General features: G+C 53.6%; 1 protein-coding gene across 18 annotated transcripts in view; it reads left to right on the plus strand.

Moving 5' to 3' along the window:
• AGAP1 (ArfGAP with GTPase domain, ankyrin repeat and PH domain 1) overlaps nucleotides 1-20471 on the plus strand; it is a 533006-nt gene extending 512535 nt beyond the window's left edge. For 10 of the 18 annotated variants that reach the window (XM_025463529.3, XM_049101379.1, XM_035721573.2 and 7 more), the window contains 2 exons: nucleotides 11422-11677; nucleotides 12162-12398. In XM_025463529.3, coding sequence (XP_025319314.1) covers nucleotides 11422-11677; nucleotides 12162-12383 — 478 coding nt within the window. In that variant the 3' untranslated portion in view covers nucleotides 12384-12398. Of the gene's footprint in view, nucleotides 1-11421; nucleotides 11678-12161; nucleotides 12399-12691 lie in introns of those variants that run through there. The other 8 variants (XM_035721563.2, XM_035721580.2, XM_035721566.2 and 5 more) reach the window with 2 other exon arrangements.
• The last annotated feature ends 130 nt before the right edge of the window (nucleotides 20472-20601 follow it).

Raw genomic sequence — 20601 nt, forward strand, 5'->3', positions numbered from 1 at the left:
GGTTTTAGTACAGTTAAGTATATTTTACCAAGCGTGTGGGTCAAGCTGGTGGCTGATCTGGTTAGTATCTTTCAGTACGTTCCTGTGTTCTCCTATTTTGAAAAAAATGAACATGCAAATTCATTTTCAATGCCTTTTCCATTTGCTTACCCTCTGGAGTGCATTTCCTCTTGTAAAATCTGTTCCGTTCTTGTTATCCTTATTTTGTTTGGCTGTTGAGAAACCACATGACTATTCCCATCTCCACACACCCAAATTAAAAGGAAAAGAAGATTGAGAAGACTCTCTATTGTTCAAAATCATTTGTCTTCTATGCTTTTATAAAACATACCATTACTGAAAAGTACAAGTTTTAGAGCCACCTGGCAATTCTTACTAGAAAGCTGCTCAGAGCTCTGCGTTGCTTTGCGAACGTGCTTCCAGCCTGTAACCTGCAGGCTTCCCGCTCTCTCTGCGTGTTTAACGACCACTTAGGGGACAGGTCTTTGAGAAGCCACCGGGTCATGCTTGGCCTTCTGCAATTACTCCGTCTTGTCCCTTGATTTTGTGTTTAAGAAGAGCCCCAGAGGTTCCACTCCCTGGCATTTAAAGGGCACCGGGGCACATAGAGCAGAGGCTTCAATCCATTTTACACTATTCCGAGCGGAGAGAAAGGACCATTTCTCTTCCCTTATCTGTTTATGATGCGATATGTTCCAAAGCGGATCCCATCAGCCACTGTTATGGTGAACTTAATTCACTGTGATGGGGGTCCTACCACCAGGGCTGCCGCGAGGGCTGCCGAGGCGCGTCCCGTTTCATGCCACATTACGCGGGATCTAGGACCGCCTCACCTGACTAGCTCAGGCTCCCTCTCGCTTGGCACAGATTTATCGGAATTTATGCTCTCACACAGTTCACATTTTTTCCTAATGTTGAAGTACAGAAACATCCAGTGTGTGCGTGGCTACTGTAGCTTCGCCATGATTACAATATGAAAACACTCGCTCAGTTTGCAAATTAATTCACAAACTTAATTTGTCAAACTAGCTTTGCACAGAATGATAAAGGTGTCTACTAGAATCCCAACAAGCTAACATGTCTGGGAGTGGAACATGACATGGGAGCACAAGGTTGGTAAGAGTTTGTGGGTCAAGGCGGTTTTTCCTTTAACTTCCTACATTTTGCTGTGTTGTTTTACAATAGATTAGAAAATGGGGAGAAATCTGAAAATAAAAACCTTGTGGCTGCTTCTGAAATAGTCTGGGCATTCCGCCTTTCTCTCCTGGTATCCAGAGTTTCCAGAAAGATTTTCTTAACAGTCATACTTGCTCTGAGCTGCCCTCAGCGCCCTCCTCTTCACCCCCTGTGCCTGGGCTCCCTTCTTCCAGGCCAGGCCCTGCCTCTCCTTCCCCCCACACCCACCCTGTATAACCGGTCACCTCCCCAGTGGGTAGTTAGAGGTTGGCAAGAGATGGGCTCTGGGGCCCATGCTGTGATTCCAGGGACCAGAAAGTCAGCATGAGCAGATTCTCTGATTCTGGGATTAAGTTCCCATGAGTGGAGCCTGAGAATGCAGTTCAGGTCACTCTTGGAGGGCCGCAGGCTGGGCCAGTGACCCCACCTTCATTGGCCACGGTGCTGGTGGCAGGAGTATGGCATCTGTAGATCCTGCAGGACTGGACCAGGAGAGGCCCCACCAATGCTCCTGCCTACAACAGTGAGCATGGGCTGGGCCCCAGATGGATGGTTGGAAGCTCCAAGTGAGTGGCTGCCTGGGGGCCATGTGTTCTATAGGCCGTTGTGTCCCCATGGGAAGCTAGACTGAGGCCTTCCTTTGAGTGGACTCCACGAGAGGAGGAAGGCCCAGCTGGACATCAGCCCAGCAGTACAGGGCTCCCCCAGCCCAGTAAGGCAGCACCCGCCTTTGTTCCATCATTGACAACTTACCTCTCAAGCAGATGTCCCCTTAAACTTCAGAGTCACTATGCCTTCAAATCACCCAGCCTCTCCAGAGGGGCAGTAGAGGCCCAGGAGAAGGGCTCCCAGGCCAGCCATGGCCCTCCCAGAGATGCCCAGGTCTCTTCTTTGCGACCACCTGACACATCGTAGACAACAGTTTGTGAGGATGGAGCTGGATCTCGTCCATAATTAGCCGAATGTCTCCCCCTTCCCAGGCCAACTCAAGCTTATGCCCCAGCTTGACTTCTCCTTTATGCCTATTCTGAGATTGCCAAGGAGAATCTCTGCAGCTTGTCCCAAAACTTGAGAGGGGTGATATTGTACCTGCCCTGTGGCTTATAGCTTGGCCACGTTCCGAGCAGACAGGTGTTGGGAGGTGTCCTGTGCCTATGACAGCAGAGCCACGGGGGCCCCAGGTCTAGGCCTGAATCCCAGACGCAGGTGTGTGTGTGAGACCCAGCTCTGCTCATGCCGCTAGCACTCCCATCCACAGCCTTCTGGGTGGAAGCTGACCTGAGCCAGCCTGCACCGGGTGTGCAGAGCCCCTGAGCACATGATCCTACCTCCCGGGCTGCCCGCGACAGCACCTGCGCCCAGAGCCACCCGCCCCCAACACCTGCAGCTGGGCGCATTTAACTATGACTCACAGAAGTAATAAGCCTAATACAGTTGACTTTATTTAATTAATAATGATTCTGTTCTGTTCCTCCGAGCTCATAAAACACCCTGCAGGTTGGCAAAAAACACTCATAATATTGATCAGAAGTCAGGCGGGATATTTATTTTGTCTTTGCCCCATGAGCATAAATCCTTGCCCGTTGCCTCCTGCTCTCTGCATACGGGATTTACAGTGGCCAGTTTCTTAAAAGCTTTCGGTAATTAAGGAATAAATATCCATCGGTCTTTGTTGGCCGTCCTCCCTTAGCAACGCGGCTAGGGGAGAAGGCATGCATGCCAGGGGCAGCCAAGTGCTCAGTGCTCGGCCCAAGGCGGCCTGAGGTCTTCCCCTGCAGAGAGAGGAAGCCCCCTGTTTAACTAACATATTGCACCAGCCCCCCTCCATGCCTCCCTCCTCCGTTCCTGCTTTGCTTGAGGCAGAAAGACGCTTTGGAAATTCCTTGCTGCTAGCTAGCCCTGTCTTTCCTCTCCTGTCTCTGTCCCCATCCCCACGTAAGCTGAGCGTGTCTCCTCCTCACCACCAAGGACAGTCCTTCGCTCGCATATACTTTGCTCCAGAATCTCTTTTAAAATGAGTGTTGCCAAATCCTCACCCAGCCTATGAAGAGGGAAGAGAGATGTTTCCGAAAAGAACAATGTGACAAGTGACAGGCTCCCCCCAAAAAATCCTCGGTGTTTTAACGTTTGGGGGGTGGGATTCCCATAAAAAACAAATACATTCGACTTGACACAGAGGAGGCTTTCAGGAAAGGCCATTGCTGGTCCATGTCGTACAGAGGCATCCAGAAAGCCTCTTTCATGCGAAGTGGAAGGCTACGGCCAGATCCTCCAGGGAGCGCCGCTCGTGACACCCCCAAGGATCACGGGTCCGTGAGGACCCAGCGTGGCGTCTGGTCACCACTCCCGTGTCTGTGCCCCGCATGACTTGTGTCCTGGACTGCCGCAGAGCAGTGCCGAGAGCCAGTCAGAAGCTTTGTGGTTATTTGCTAAAAACTGCCTTTTCTGGGAATCCAACCCATTAACCTGGTTCCCCCTTGGCAGCCTGCTGAGCCCTCCCTGCCAGACTTAAAATGCAGCCGATGGCAGTTCCATGCGACTGCATCCTCGCAGCTCTGTGATGCGTGGGGAGCAGGGACGGGCGCACCGCATCAAGATGCCGCTTCTCTGAGGACAGTGGCCTGTGGCTAGCCTGGCTCTTCCTTCTCTCTCTGGGTCCCCCCACGGACCTCCCTGACAGTGACCGAGATTCCCTCTCTGGGATGCAGCTGCTGGGGAGCACTGGCGCTCAGGCCCCTCACCCCGTGGTGCTCCCATCATGGGTCCTGGTATCTGGCATGTTCTTTTGCACTCACTTTTCTTGCTTATGTGTTCTCCTTTCTCTTCTGTATTTTTAATGATTTTGGTGAGGGAAGAAATGGCAGTGTTTAGAAGGGTGCTGTCCAATGCAAGCAGCAGTGGGAATGTTCTAGATCACGTGCACTGTCCGAGACAACAATCACCAGTTTCGTGTGGCTGCTGCACACCTGGAGTGTGTGAGGGCTGTCTAGGGAACCAAGTGGACTTGTTATTTTATCTTGATGAAACTTAGATGCCAGCAGGTGGCCCAGGCCGTCCGGTTGGGTGGTGCAGCTCTGTCCCTAACAGCTCTGTCCTTTACAGGACTCATACCTAACCCTTCCCCACAGAGAAGGATCCGGTGTTGAGGTAGCAAAAGAGAGCCTATGGGCAGAGCAGTACCACACACCCGCCCAAAAGCCCTCTGTGCAGGTGCTAACCTGGGGTCAGGTCTCTGGTTTGGGAGGCAGTGGAGCCCGGAGGAGGAGCCCAGCCAGTGAGGCCCGGGGTCGGCCTCTTGGCCCTTGCAGGTGGGGGACCCAGAACAACTGTCCTCCCCCCACTGTGGCTCACCTTAGGTACCAAACGGGAGCTGTGACATTCGTGGTTGCATTCCTAGTCTGCATGACAGAGTCAAGCCATTTTTTTTTTAAGATTTTATTTATGTATTAGAGACAGCGCAGGAGCGGGAAGAGGGGTAGAGGGAGGAGGCTGCCCTCTGAGCAGGGAGCCCGATGCAGGGCTCCATCCCAGGACCCTGAGATCCTGACCTGAGCCGAAGGCAGACACTTAACCCACCAAGCGCCTAGGCCACCCCAAGTCAAGCCATTTTAATAGTGACTCTTGTCTTGTATATCAACATGTGCACACAGGCTGCTCACCAAAAACCATGCTTGGCTCACGCGGAGTTGTAAACAGTGGTGGAGAAAGGATGAGAGGCTCAAGGCTTGTGCAGCAAATGTGGAGGGCGGTGGTCTGGCGAATTCATGCGGGAGGCTGTCCTGTGGCCGCGTATCTGCTCACGGGGGGAGAGAGAGGTGCCAGCCCAGTCCTGGGCAGCTCGAGGTGCTGGGGATGCCCAGCCCTTCCCAGGACACCCGTCCAGTTCTGAGGACAGATGACCCTCTTGATCAATGTCTTTGCCGTAGTAATCATCAGCACCATCCACATCTTGCCCTGGCAGCCTTCTTGGCTTCCAGACACCTCTGTCCAATCTCCTTTGGCTAGTCAGCGACCCTCCTGCCTCCCCAGGAGTTGAACACTGCAGTGGTGCTGCCTGCACTGGGCACAGCGGCCCTGACTCCGTGACTGGACCCCGTAACCCAAGGCAGGACCCGGTGCAGCCCGCACACACCAAGCAGTCCCAGGCACTGGAATGAAGCTCTACTTCCCCCCAACCCCAGCCGTGCACATTTTCTTTTGCAAGCATAAGTGCTCATTTCTGTCCTTGGCCCGCCCACTTCTTGATCATCCTTTGACTCTAACCTTGATCCTGTCATCCGCTGAGTTCGCTGCCCCTGCCATCTCTGTGTATCACCTGGCTTAGATTAATAGGCCCCAGGAGTTATTGGTGCCACCCCGGCCAGGATGGCACAAACCTCGGCACTCACTCAGTCCGGAAGGCCCTGCTGCCCACTCCAGCGTGTCTCCATACAGGCCAACGTGGCCCAGCCAAGGCCCCAGCCACAGTAGGTCCCCAAGGCCCATCTTAAAGGCCAAGGCTGGTCTGGGAGCCTCCCTGTGGCCCACCAGCTCGTAGCGTCCTCCTCCCACAGCCCATCCTGCCTGGCCAGCTCCAGGCTCCCTGGCTCTTCATGGTCCAGCTGCTCTGCTTCAAAATAGGAAGAGCTGTCCTTTGGAGACTGTGTGCCCTTTCACCTCTTCTGCAACTTGGGACAAAACTGTCCCTATTTTCTTTTTTCCCTGAAGCTTTTCAGAAAAAGGCCTTTCCGTTTTGTCATGATTTCTCAAAATACAGCCACGACTCTACCATATCAAGTGCATTTTGCTTAGCATCTGGTACATAGCTCCTTTGTGAAAACATGTAACATGCCCGGGGTCCCTTTAAGAGCCTGGTGTGACTGGGAATTCTCAATAAAGCCTGTTTCATCTCATCTTCACCCTCAGCATCGCCACAGCAAGTGCTCCCAGGACTTGGAGGCTGCACCTCATCAACTGTGCCAAGTGGTCCTTGCTGGTGCCGGGGGTTGTTAATGTCCGGCAAGCCCTAAAATATGCAGGCTGCAGGTGGGATGCGTCCCAGGGATCATCTTTGAGGGGCACGCAGAGCCTTGGCCATGTCAAGGACAAGTGTGGCAAAGACTTGTCTGTCAGACAGCAGGACCAGAGCACATCCTGGCCTGGGAGACCCTGATAGACTCTGTGGATGCACGGCTCCAGGGACTGGGGCTCCACGTGTCCTCTGATCCCCAAATCCTGTGCTCAGTACCTGGCCCGGCTCACGGCTTGGGCACCAAGCAGTTCCTGGCCCTGGGGCAGGAGGAGGTGGAGGGCAACCTAATAAAGGGGGTTTCATTTCAGGCAGGAAGAGAAGAAAATGTTTACTATGGCACCTTCGATTGTATCTTTTCTCTTTATTTTGGGGGACTGGGTCAGTGTCTTTCTCCTGATTAGTTGCCTGTTCTCTCATTTTCTCTCGCTCCCGTGTGGTTGATTTATTTAAAGGTGTGTCAGCACGGGGCTCAAATGAGGAGCTGGGCCTCCTTCTTTCTGCTGACGGCCGGCCGTGCCAATAAGTCATTTTTTAGCTCATTAGCTAACGGAGGCTGTGAGCAGCGGGCCTCCAGGGGATTGGAATGAGGTGAAGTGATCTACTGCTGGCTACGCTGCTCTTGAACTGGCCTTCCTTGGGGAAAATGAAAGGCTCAGCCAAGACAAGCGGGGGATCCCAGAAGTAAGATTGGAACATAAGAGTAACAATTAGCACATTTGTGCTTTGGCATCTGGATTCTTAGGGCAAATGGTTTTAGAGCGAATACTCTCATAGAAACAGTCATTACCAGTGTCCATCTTTCACATGTTAACTGTTGGCACAGAAGCTAGATGGCAATGATGGAGACTGTGGTTGTCCAGGACATTAGTCCGACTAGGCTACTCGAACAATACCACAGATCAGATGGCTGTGATAACAGAAATGTATTTTCTTACAGTTCTAGAGGTCACAAGGTCAAGGTCAAGGTGCTGGGGTCGGTTTCTGGTGAGAGCTCTTCCTGGCTTATAGACGGTGGCCTCACAGGGAAAGAGATCCTTGTGTCTCTTCCTCCTCTTGTAAGGACACCAGTCCCACTGGAGTAGGGCCCCACTTCTGTGATCCTGCTTAACCTTAACTACAGACACACCAGGGTTAGGGCTTCAGCATATACATTTTGGGGGACACAGTTCAGTCCCTAGCCCCCCGGAAGACTTCAGGCATCTCTAGGCCATGGATGGGGGCTAACCACACTTGACCCCAGACACCCTGACAGCCATGAGGTCCTTCAGACTGGCTGAGCACCCCTTGCCCAGCGTCCCGAGCCCCTCTGGCCTGTGGTAGACTGTGGAGGGTGGTCACAGGACGCCACTAGGTTTGTCAGGACCCTGGGCCGAGCGCCCACACCTCACCCTGCTGAACACAACGACAGCCCAGATTTAGAAACCTAAAGCATCCAGGGATCCCTGGATGGCGCAGCGGTTTAGCGCCTGCCTTTGGCCCAGGGCGTGATCCTGGAGACCCAGGATCGAATCCCACATCAGGCTCCCGGTGCACGGAGCCTGCTTCTTCCTCTGCCTGTGTCTCTGCCTGTCTCTCTCACTGTGTGCCTATCATAAATAAAAAAATAAAAAATAAATATTTAAAAAAGAAACCTAAAGCATCCAGCAGGCATTTGATCCTCACAGGCCCCCAGGCCATCAAGTCCCCTTTGTCACACACATCAGCCCCACAGGTGAGTTCACAGGTGCCAGATAGCGATTGTGCATCCGTAAAGATGCTGATTCCATCACAGCAGCACCAACAGCTGCCTCTTGCAGGGCAACTCCTGTGGCTGGCACACCCTCCAAACATGTGGCCTCAGCTCTAAAACCACCCTGCCCACAGTAAACATCACTGTGCCCACTTTACAGATGAGGAAGCCAGAGCCCAAGGGGTCACCGAGGGTGCAGAAGTCTACACCAAGAGGAGGAACAGAGCAGGCCCGTAGATGCCGTGTCTCCATTGCCAAGAACCAGGGCCTTGTAGCTCTGTGGCGATTCTCTTCTCCCACCGTGGCTACTGTGGAAAGGCACAGGGTGAAGGTTTCCCCCTCATTCCCTCATTTGTCAGGTTGCATGGTGACCACAGGACTTGGGTTCTAGGTAACAGCAAGTGCTTGAGCATGGATAGGGCTCTCTGAATCAGCAAAACCTCCGTGCCCTCCTGAGCTCTCCAGTCCTATCAACTGGATTTCAGTTGCTAAAAAGTGTTCCTAGTGCATGCATGAGACCCAGGAGCCAGCATGGAAAGCATCTGGTTTTAAACAGAGAAGTTTTGGTGAAGAGCTCTGGTTTCACATGAGAAAGGCCATGCATTAAAACATCTCTGGGGGCGGTGGGTGCAGGTGGACGTGAGGCTGGAAGAGGCAGTCCTCACCTAGAAGGCCACTTGGAGGCTTTGTGCCCTCATACTGTGCCTTTCAGGGAACCGCCCCCAGTATCAAGCCCGCTTTCTGTATTTGTATTGGTGGAGGTTCTGAAGGCCTGTTGGTTAATAGTCACCTTGCTCCAGCTCTGCGGGGGTCACAGGTGGACCAGCTGGGAAGAGTTCAAGCCTCAGGCCTTCCCTTGCCGGAACGCTCTCCGAGAACCTGTTCCTAATTTCATACACATCACATCAGAGCCTTTCTCCTGAAGAAGCTCCCAAAATAGTATTCATCCCCATAAAATTGGGATCCACCTTTGTTATGTATTATCAATGGCACCGAATTTGAAAACCAAGGAACAGTTTAAACAGGACAAATCACTGAGAAGCATGTTGAGTTCGTGAATCCAGGGGAGCTTGTGTGGGGTGACCAGGCTCCAGGCCAGAAAGATACACACTTCCCCCAGGAGAACATGCCAGCCGCCAGGGAGGACTCAGAGGCTGTGGGCTGTCTCGAGTCCTTGGCTGGGGTATCCGAATATTAAAAAGAGAATTGGATAATTACATTGAGGGCAATAGTTACATGTTCGGTTCTGTTTTATCCCTGGGTGATTTGGCAATGTGCATTAAAACCCACCAGAGCAGAATAAAACAGCTCTGATTTTAATGCTTGCCCCAAAAACGAGAGTTAGCAAATTGGAACTAGAAAATCTGGACATATCCTTCACCACTGTCCCTTTTCATTTCGTTCACGTCTTGCTCCTGCTCTTTGGTGATTTATGAAATGCATCAACGTATGTTAAATACATTTTAAATAAGGTTTCTTTAACACCATGAGAAACATGATTTGTTTGGAGTGTTTTGCCTTTGTCCTGCCCAATGCTTTTGTGCTTGTATTTTGGCCCAAGTAGGGAGAGGGTGCCTGCTGCCTGCACCACAGAGTCCCGGGGTGCGGGGTACAGGGCGCACAGTGCGGGTGCAGGTTCTCAGCTGCAGCCCAGTGTTTGTCCTGGAAATCTCCGCATGAAAAGGGTCGGGGGTCACTCTGGGGTCACTCGCATGTACCAGGAAGTGAAGCAAAACTAATCCAGATTTACTCCTGGAAGTATTTGTTTGCCTAAGTATTTAAAAACAGATTAGGGCTAACCCGACACTAGATCACTAGGAACAATGTAAACACGGGTAAAAGGTGTAAACAAGGCCTTTTTTCTGTACCTCGGAAGAAAAAATGTCATGGTTAATGAGTTTTCTTTCTAGAGTATCACGGAGGCCCTAAGTGATTCTCTGTGTAGTTTGTAGCTATGTACCCTGACTCTTCCCCGGGAGGAAACGCTGGATTTTAGGAGGGGGCAGTTGCGAAGCTGTGTTATTATTTGTCTCAGTAATGACAGTCACTCCTCTGTAGGGCTGTCCTTTCATCTCTTGGTCCTCATCAAAACACATCAGTCCAGCTAAGGGCGTCCCACCTGCCTGCACCCCAGGGCACTCGCACCCCCTCCAGACTTGCCCCCCAGACTCATGCCCCCCATAGACTCGCACCCCCAGACTCACACCCGTAGACTCACCCCCCAGACTCAACCCCTAAACAATTCTGCCAGGCTCACCCTCCTGGGAGCCCTCCCCAGGCTCGGCCCCCACCCTCACTCACCTCACTCAGCCCTCAGACCCCCGCACCTCAAGAGCTGCTTGTGAAACCTCCCTTCCTGCTCCTGCGGCTCCTGTTGGCCCCTGGCGGTGCTGCAGAGCTGTGAGGATGGCGGGGCTGCTTTAAGTGCCCCTCACAGGCCATTTGTAGAAACTGAAAACCCACCAACACACCTTGCAGCTGGTTTCTTTCTTTCTCTCTTTACCTCCTCTTCCCGTTGCCCCCCTCTGCCCCCCCCCCCCCGCCCGTATGCCCAGCACTCCTTCCAGAGGTCACAGGCAGCATCCTGTCCAGCTTGGACCCTGACACCCCCCCAGGTCAGGGGGCACACTCCCAGCAGGCCACGCTGCAGGGGGAGGGGCAGCCGCTGCAGCAGAATGGGGTCTTCCCCTCTTGCGCCCTTAGTTCAGCTCTGGCCTCTGGCCGCCTGGGCCGCCTGCCTTGTCTCGGGGCTGGGCCCTGGAACACCTTGACCTTCCCCAGGTATCCAGAGAGTAGCTGAGTTAGTCTGCTTGTCTCTTCCAGACCTTCCCCCCATTGGGGTGTCTGGTTTCATACGTGGGCCTGGAGCGAGATGGTCCTTAACTGAAGTATTGGGAGCCCCCAGGGGGCTCACACACTCCCTTCTAGGGTGAGGAGTTACAAGCTAAGAGTTCAAGGTCACACCCATATGGGGGAGCCCACTGGCCATCCTGCCCCTAACCTCCAGTGATGTCCTGCAGTCCCAGCTAGACGCTGTCATTGCTCCCCACAGAACAGACCCCCGGGCTGTGGCATCCGCCCTGCATCGTCCCAGATCTCAGGCAGGCAGGAGGGTCTTCTTGGCCACAGCTCTGCGCGAAAACAGAAAAAAAACCTGTGAACTTACGGCCAGGGCTTCTGTGTACACCTTCAGACATCAGAACCCCCCACCTGGCTTGTTAAATCACCCCCAGAGGCCCCGATTCAGGAGGTCTGGGGCAGCGCCTGGGAATCTGTGTTTCTATCAATTTTCCAGGTGGTTACTGATGCTGCTGGTCAGGGACCCCACTTTGGGAAAAATCAACCTGTCCCTCAGGGGGCTTCCTTGTGCTCCCTGAAGATACCCATCTCCTGCTATTGCCCTTCCTCCCGGACGCCCCCGAACCACACAGGTTCTGGGTAGAGGGGTCTCGGCCTTGGTTGCCCTTCCTGATTGTGACTGCACCCGTGTGGTTGGGTCTTACAGGGAAGAGAAGGAGCGGTGGATCCGGGCCAAGTATGAGCAGAAACTCTTCCTGGCGCCGCTTCCCTGCACGGAGCTGTCCCTTGGTCAGCACCTGCTGCGGGCCACCGCCGACGAGGACCTGCGGGCTGTCATCCTGCTGCTGGCGCACGGCTCCCGGGAGGAGGTGAATGAGACGTGCGGAGAGGGCGACGGCCGCACAGCACTGCACCTGGCTTGCCGGAAGGGGAATGTGGTCCTGGCGCAGCTCCTGATCTGGGTAGGTCACCAGGTGCCGCACATGGAGCAGAGCTGCCACGGGCATGTTGTCTGCTCTGCGGGCATCCTTCTGGTGGAAGGGTACAGGTCTGAAGATGGAAGGCCTCAGGGCTGGGGCACTGAGGGCTCCGGGACCGAGGCCCCTGGCTCCCCAGCTCCCGAACGTGAGGACGCCCCTTGTGCTTGAGGACTGAGTAAAGGGAGGAAGGTAGTGAGCGGGACACGCTCCGCTAGCAAGGAGCCAAGGTGTCTGCAGAGTTCGTGCTTCTCATGACCCCCCTGGGTCAAGCCAGGCAGAGGTGTCCCTCTTGTTCCCTCCCATCATCTCTGTTTTGGACGGGGGCGGAGAGCAGGGACACAGCTAGTTTATGTATGTGGTTTTTCTTTTACCAGACATAAAAATACTGGGCCCAGAGTGTGATGGTTGATACGGTAGGACTTTGTCAAAGGGCTTCTTCTGGCCTGTTCTTGGTAACTTCTTCTAGGAATATGATTTCTTACATTTCTATGGAAGCATTAGTCATGATGCCCGAACGGAGACAGGAAAGGGAGTATGTGAAGGAGCAGGGCTGCTTCAGAGAAGTCCATGCCCCACCGTGGCGGCCACCGTGAGTCCCCATCCAGGGGTCCAGAGGCAGCAGAGAACTCCCTGGGGGGGGCAGGGGGTGGACAGAGGGAAACCCTGGCCAGTTATAGGACCCGGATAGTGCGGGGGTAGCCACTGTCCCTGTGCTCTTGTGTGTTACGTATGTATTTCCTACACTGGAAAAGAATCGCTTCTGAGATCAAAATGCAGTTGTTTTATGTTTTTACAATTGGAACATCAAAACAGAGTTAGCAACATTAGAATTATCCTTGGTCTCCTGCAGAAAGGAGGGCCTTTTAGTTGTTAAGCACGGTCTTTCAGAGAACACGCCGTGGGGCTGCCCCCCTCCCCAGCCAGTTCACATCTGTAGCCTGTCCCTGGGAGGGCGTACTCCCACCGGTGACCTCACGGCCCTCTGTTCCTCCGCAGTACGGGGTGGACGTCATGGCCCGTGACGCCCACGGGAACACGGCGCTGGCCTACGCCCGGCAGGCCTCCAGCCAGGAGTGCATCGACGTCCTGCTGCAGTACGGCTGCCCCGACGAGCGCTTCGTGCTCATGGCCACCCCCAACCTGTCCCGGAAGAACAATAACCGGAACAACAGCAGCGGGAGGGTGCCCACCATCATCTGAGGACCACGCACCCATCTGCCCGCCGCACCCGGGCACCCACAGCCTCATACCCCCTCTTGGAAGTCACGACACGTGAGTCCCATCACGTCCCCACTCTCCTCCTGGTGGCTGCCCGCCCACCCGCCCTCACTCCACGCGCAAATCACAAAACCTGACCGTCCTCCCTGGGGCAGAAGAGGAGGCCAGGAGGCTGCCGAACGGATTCCTTTTCATGAACTCCCCTAACAACAAGCAGGACCCACCGGCGGGCCTTGGTTTGTTGATGATAGCACACGGCGAGGGACCCTCCCTTCCCCCCCTCCCCCCGCGTCGGGCGGCCTGTTGACACAGAGCCCTGTAGACACAGAGCACGGCACAAGGGACGGGGACGCGAGGGGGAGGGTGGGCAAGGAGCAAGGGGAAGGGTAACTCTCCTTAACTGGCAGTTAAGCACATCAGTACATTTCACCTCTACCAAACGGAACACTTGGATTTCATCTCCTCTCCGAGGAGCTTGACGGCATAAATCAGAAGCAAGCAGAGTTTGTCAGGTTTGAAGCCCCTATGATGGTATGTGTCAAATCAGTTGTGGCTAATCTGTCCGGGGAGAATACTGGCTTCATTACACTTGTATAGTTGAGTTCTTCCAGCATTACCGCTGTTTAATAGAACATGATTAGTCATCACCGAGAAGAAAGCATATTAGCCGAGGAGGTAGTTACGCAGCACGCTCTGATGATTGCCACGATGTGATTGCAATACTTCTTAGAAGCATCGTATTATCCCAGACATGTTCTTTCGAGCCCTTGGAGCCCTCCTTTCTAAATTCACTGTCATAATTTAGTATCTGTTTAATTTTTCAGTCCAAAGAGGGGAAACCAGTTGCTGAGTATTATTTGACTGGAGTCTCCTTGGGTGCAAAAACAAAATGGAAAAAATAAATAAGAGTTAAGTCACAAATTCAAAAGGAAATCATAAATTCAAGCTAATAATAACATTTTGAGGCCATGTAGTGAACTAAGTCAATGCATAAAATGCTTTTTTTTTTCCACCTCCCACCCCCCCGCCACACCCCCAAATATGAGAGAGCTTTCACTCCCTTTTGCTAAGGTGGCTGTCTCGGCCAGTCCCGAGCCACACCGGAGTGTCACACAGGCTTCTGTGTCATGTCTTTAGATAAGATTGTGAAAATCTATTTGAATAAAAGAAGTTCATAAATATGCATTGATTTTTGTACAGACAAATGGCACCTCTGTTAATTTATAAATTGAACTGGATGTGAACAAATAGCATGCAACTAGTTGAAATAAGAGGGTTACAGATCATTGTACCTGGGAAACACTCCCAGCAGCAAACACTTCCATTAATGTGATCGACAGCTTTTAAAAAGGAACATATCAGAAGAAGACGGTGGTACAATTTGCTTATTAAAATCGAGAAAGGAAAAAAAAAAAGACACTTAGATGCCTATGAGAGAGTGGGGGAAGGAGGCATGTGATTTCTCATTATTTAGATCTGATACCACTTCTGCAGGCCCAGAGGAAGGGGCCCCGCGGAGAAGCCGGGGATGATTTTCTGAATACCAGACCCGGGTGCTTTTGCGGAGGCGGGTCCTGACCGGCCACCCACGGTTCTGTGGCACTGGCTGGCCCCTGACTTGGTGGCCAGGCCCTCCGCCTCTCCTTCATTGGGTCACCTGGCCTGCCGTCGTCCCTGTGTCTGTGGCTGCCTGAGACCCCAGCCACCTTCAGCATGGTGGGCAAACGCAGTAAACCAGGTCATGACACCTTGGGTTTAAAACAAGAAGGGGTGGCTGTGCCTAGAGCCCATTAGCAGGTGTGACCTGGGAGAGGTCATCCTACTGGGAAGGCGACTCTGGACCGCTGTCAGCACAGGAGCAGGGCCACGTCCTCCCGGCAGCCTCCAGGCAAGTTCCTTGCTCTCATATATTAAACCTTCTATTTTCTAAGAGTTTTTCTCTTCTTTCACTTTTTAAAAAAAAAATTTAAGTAGGTGGGGAAAAAAAATAAATCTTTACACTGAATTTATATGTGGGTCAGTGTTTCATGGACATTTGTAACCTTGATTCAGCTGCGTGGAACCCAGCAGGCTCCAGGAATAGGTACAGAAGCCACGAGGCTGAGAGCCTTGACACCAGGTCCCTAATCCTCCCCTCCAGCCCCGATTTTTAATTCTGTGTTTCATCACTGTGTAGTTATTTTAAATGTGAATAGAAAAAAAATGTCATTGCCTATTTTTGAAGAACACGTTACTGTGCTAACCCAGCTATCCACACTCGCCTCCGCACAGCCTTTAGCCTAGACTTTACATAGTGAACGCAGATATAGTATAAATGAAATTCTTAAATTATTTCATTGTAGCTAATTCCCGCTCTAGGAATGCTCTATCATATAGCAAAGCCTCGTTTTGAAAAGAAACGGAAAATTCCTTGTAAGGCTTCTGAGATGTGTATGAGTGTGTACATATTATTATATGTGTTTATAATATAATATTTTCCCAAACGACTTTTTTTCACGTAGCCTTTCACAACCTGAATGCTAGATTGGTCTGGTTTGGTTTGGTTTTTCTCTCTCTTCTCTCTCTCTCTCCGGCATGGGGACTTTATGGATTCCTTCTCAGAAAACTTGACCCTTCCTCTGCTATTTTTAGCAACGTTGATCTGCTCCAGGAGGCAGCCGGCTTTCCTGAGCCTGAGTTTGGGCAACAGGGGAGAGGTGGTGGTGGATTTCAAGGGTCGTTCTCCAAATAAAAGTGACCGGTGGCTAATCTGTATTTCGGCGTCACACCAGAAGGCCTTTCTTCGCCTGTACAGTGCTCACACTTCCATCCTAAAGCCTTGCTCTCACACCAAGGTGGGGAAGATAAAGCCAAGGGCTGGCATTAGAAACAACCAGTTTGGGAAGGGGGTCGTGTTGTTGTCACTGTTTTTTCCCACGCCACGGAAGGTTCCGTGAAGTGACGGTGATGAGAAGACACCACTGCACAGTCCACATAGCCTTTTCTATTCAGAATTAAAGTTCCCTTAACCTGAAGTCACCTGCTGCGGAAGGCACGGGTGCATGTGGTCACCAGGGAATGTAGCATCACGATCTGGCGGGGTTCCTGCAGGGGAAGGAGCCTTGATTCCGTCTCCTGTCGTCTCAGGAGATGAGCAGCCTGAGGGTGCACAAGTGACATTTTCATGAGTCTTTGACCCCATGAGCAGGTGCAGTTCCATGTGTCCCAGTAAAAGCACGTTGCATATAATTACCCCAGAAAGCAGGGGAAGGCAGTGGGGGTGCTTGTCGATCACAGGGCTGCCGAGCGCCCTTGTGGGATTGCTCTTGACCAGAATCCTACAAGCCCATTCTCTGCCCCTGAGCCCAGGCAGTGGGTGGCCCTCCCAGGACCTGTGCCGGCCGTGCCTTTCCACCTGTCCTCTGGAGTTTTGTCTAGCCTGCTGAGGTCTGCTTGGACCCAGCCTCTGCCGTCTGGCCTACAGACCAGTCTGCCCAGTTTTGTAACATCTGCACACTTCCTGTACATCTGCAGAGGAGCGGTCACAAACTTCATTAGGGGAGAGCAGACCTGGCTTCCCTGGGCTCTGTTGCCCCTCCCGTGTAGCCTTGGCCAGGTACCCAGCTCTGGGCCTCTTCTACAACAGTGACACTGGGGTGGTCTCGCAGGATCTGATGACCAGTTGGTTTCCAACCAATGTGATAAATGCCAGGGGCTGTATGCTCAGGAAATGGGAGTGTCCATTAGGAACAGGAATGCTGATAGCCCCAAAGCCAGGGCACGTGCCTGGAAGGCTGCCCCTCGACGCTGGCAGCGCATCCTCCAGCCAGTGCCCTAGGGAGTCAGCGACAGCATGTTTGCCAGCCCCCCGAGCCTCCGGGCCTCTCCTCTGCCGAGCCAGTCGGTGCCCTTCCCCACCCCCATGTGCTGGGAGCAGTGTCAGAGGAGGGGGTGAGGCTCTCTGTGAGCCCCTACTCCCAAAGAGCCCCTCCCCCGAGGGGAGAGCCACGCTGCCCACGTCCTGACCTTTATCCTCCATTCCTGTTGTCAGAGTTCGATTTCCCAGAAACAAAGAAAACGTTGAGTCTTACCCTCGTGCATTCGCTAAGGTCACCTTAGGCCCAACATTGACCACATCTCTGCTACACCCTGTGGTAGACAGGCCTCCGTCCCTTCAGAAGCCGCCAGGAGGCTGCTGGGACACTCCCCACACTGGGTTCTCCGAGCTGGCTGGAGAGCACCATGCTGACGGGGCTCAGGGCTCTACGGCCTCCCTCCCCGTCAAGGCCGGCGTTCAGCTTCCCTTGGGCCCACGCTTGGTGAACACCTCTTCTCCTCCAGGGTGGCCGTTGGGTCCTGCCCGGCCCCCAGCCCGCACTGCGCTCAAGGATGTGGATCCCTGAGGCTCCAGCTCTGCCAAACCTTCCTTGCATTTAGAATGCTCTGGAAATAACTCCACATTCCCACCTAGGGAGGGTAGAGGCTCCAAAAGTAAGTATGCTCAGACCTCCAAAACTTCTCGAAAGGCAAAGATAATTGGAAAGCAAATCCATTACCCCTCCACCGGCTGCTTTGCCCTCCCCCATCTGCTCTATTTCCATCCCTCACGCGCCCCCCAAGGTCGGTGTGACTTTCTAGAACTCCCCTGGATTGTATTTATGTCCTTCAACAAACAAATTGAAAACCAGTCAGGAAGGAATTCAAATAGCAATGTGCTGAAGATACACATCTTTCTTTCCCAGGGAATATAATTTATCTCTAACTCCCTCCTCGAACGTGGGTTTCACACATTGTGAAGTCCTGTCTTCAAGTGATTTTCACCCTCATCCTTCACCAAAAGCTACATAAGGGCCTTTGGCATCCAGGCTCGGATTTTTCACTTTGGACCATTATCGACGTGTTGCTTTCTTGAATTCCCAAGTGGCTTTCCTCTGGAAGGCCTGTGGTCAGTGAGTCTTCGGCGTGGGCCCCGCCACCCCGGCCAGGGCCCCCGGGGTGTGGTGCTCACAGTGGGCAGGGGGCTGGCGGTGGGGTCGCCCCCACTCTGCTCCGTGCCCTGCACCCTGACGGCTCCTTCGCGGTTCAAGCATCTAAATCAGGTGGCCTTTCAGTCAACACGTTGAATTGCTTCCAATTTCGCAGAAGAGAGAAGGGGGCGTGGGTTGGTCCCTGGAGTAGACGGGAGTGGTGTCTGGCTTTTCTCTCCACTGCTGCCGGGAAAGCACCCCTGGGACCCAGAATGGCCAGGACCCTGGAGAGGAGAGAACAGCAGGGCGGCTCTGGGGGTCCACACCCCCCACACTGGGCCCCTCCCCCTTCCCCTCCAGGAAGAAAGGACACAGAACAGGTTAGAATTCGTATTTCAAACACACGCATGTTCTTCCCCTTAGAGGAGAAAGGCTGTCCTTACATAGATTTTTTTAAACAATATTAATGGATTCCCTATTGAATGTTGGATGCCTACTGCTTTTTGAACCTAGATTTGGCACTTCTTTCCAGTTCCAGTTGTTCCGTGTGGGCCAGAGGGGAAATTAGAGGACATTCCACCAGCACAGGATGCTATAAGACCAGAAAGTCTGGTTTTTAGCCTGTGATTTTTAAAACGCCCAAGTTCCAGAAGTAGTTGAGTTTCACAAGCGTGGGAAACACGCTCCCGAAGCAAGGATTCAGGACGGCAGATTTGAAAACCCCTCATTTCCGCACTTCACTTGCGGGGGGGGGGGCGGCAGGTGCTGATTTTGCTGTCAAACGACAGCATTTGGTTCTGGGGCTTGCACCTGGTTGGTAAAAATGCTTTTGTCCGAGGGCCCCCATCCCATCCAAAGGGCCTGCGGTGCCAGGAGGCGGGCAGGGGGAGGCAGGTGTGCCCAGCGGCGCCCCGCCGTGAGCTGCCCCTGCCAAGCAACAGACAAGCTCGGGGGTTTAGCAGGTGTCACCCTGTGCCGGGCACTGCAGGGTACGTGCAGGGCAAGCCGCCTTCGTCGGGGGGGGGGGGTGCATGGTGCAAGAGGTCAGCCCAGGGCTTGTGTTCTACTCTGGCCTGGTGTGTGGCTTCTGTAGAGAACGCCCCCGAGGGCCCGGGGGGTGCCATATGATAGAGACTCGCCTGCCAAAGTGAGGGCTGCCTAGGGTTCACTGTCAGCAGGAACTCCGTGTCCTTCACCTTGAGACGCAGGTGAAAGAAAAGAACCACATAAGACGTAAGAGCTTCGAGGAATCTTCCAAGCGGAACGCTCAGGTGTCGGGAGCAGCTGCCCCTAAATCAGAGTGTGCCCTGATCCCCCGGACCAGATTGTGGCCACGGTGCCCGGGAAGTCAGCATCTGGGCCGGCCCAAACTCCAGTAACGAGGCGGGTCACCAACCCCCAGGAGGTCACGTAGTCGTGCCTGATGCCCCGTGTAAGGTGGTGCGTGTCCCGGCTTGAGGAAGGACGTCCTGGGGCTGTCCGCCCCTGGCCGGGCACCCGGGGGTAGAAATCCCGAGTGACAGGCCTTTTGCCAGAGGCCGGGGGGGCGCCCAGCTGGTGACCACTGCTCCCAGCCCTGCGGCCGCCATCCCGCCACAGAAGACAGAGGGGCCCAAGGGCGCCGGAGCTGGAGCCAGGGCGGGAGCTCGCCTGCTGACCCTGCGGGAGCCCGGGGCACCCTCCGGCCCCAGCCCCGCCCCCGGGTGCACAGCAGGGGGCCACCGGGCTGCTCAGGCGCCCAGGCAGCGGGATGCGTAAAAGGGCTTTGCGGCTCGTCACGCGGCTCCAGGTTGGAAAACCTGCCTTCCTTAAACCTCAGGAGCACCCCCGTTTCCCTCCTCCCAGCTGGGCTTCTGTGCTGAGCACGTGCGCCTCTTGAGGCTGCCACCCCTGCCCTGCTCTGAGCAGCCACGTGCTGGGGACGGTGCCCTGCGCCCTTGACCGAGGCCGCTCCACGGGGCCCGGAGGGAGCGGCCTCCCCAGGCCCAGGCCCGGCCGTCGGGTGTCGGGAGTGCTTCCTGCCCCACGTGGCCCCGACTCTCCTGCCCGTGACCCTGAATCGGGGGTGGGGGGTGCTCGTGTGGCAGCTGGTGTGCTTCCCAGCGGGAGCCCGAGCGGGTCCAAGGTGACGAGGGAGGCATTTCTGGGAGGGAAACAGGGGACACCGAGTCTCTGCCCCCCGCAGCACATTTTTCTGTTTCTGTAAATAGTGATGTATAGAAGATGGAAGAGCGGCCTGGGGTTTATCTAGAGGTGGGTTTGGTTTCTTTGGGGTTTTGGTTTTTTTTTTTTTCTTTTTTTTTTTCCTTCGGTTGTTTTTATATTACCTCATTCAGCAAGTTTGTTTCACAATGACTCAATGATGCTTTATTTATATTGTTTGTACTGTAATTAAAACCATTGACAGACATTTCACTTTGCTTGTTATTTCATATGATTTTGTTTTGATTAAATATGCCAGTTTGTATTTTCCTGCATTGGGATTTTTTTGTGTCCGCTGTACAGTATTCTAAGGGGGGAGAAAAAGAGAAAAAGAGAAATGTGTAAAGTAATGGGGAGAGGTGGCTATAGTGTAGAGACCTCTTTCTAATAAAGAAATGAAAATATGTCTACACTGCTTCTGCGGAGGTTTTTTGGGGTTTGGGGGTGCCAGGGGGTGTCAGTCATCTGTCCTGGCAGATGGGATTTGTGTGCTCCGGGGAGGAGAGAGAGGAGAGGGACGTGCTAGGCCGGGCAGCCTCT

The sequence above is a fragment of the Canis lupus genome, chromosome 25 (assembly GCF_003254725.2).
Source record: "Canis lupus dingo isolate Sandy chromosome 25, ASM325472v2, whole genome shotgun sequence".
In the NCBI taxonomy this organism is placed as follows: domain Eukaryota; kingdom Metazoa; phylum Chordata; class Mammalia; order Carnivora; family Canidae; genus Canis; species Canis lupus.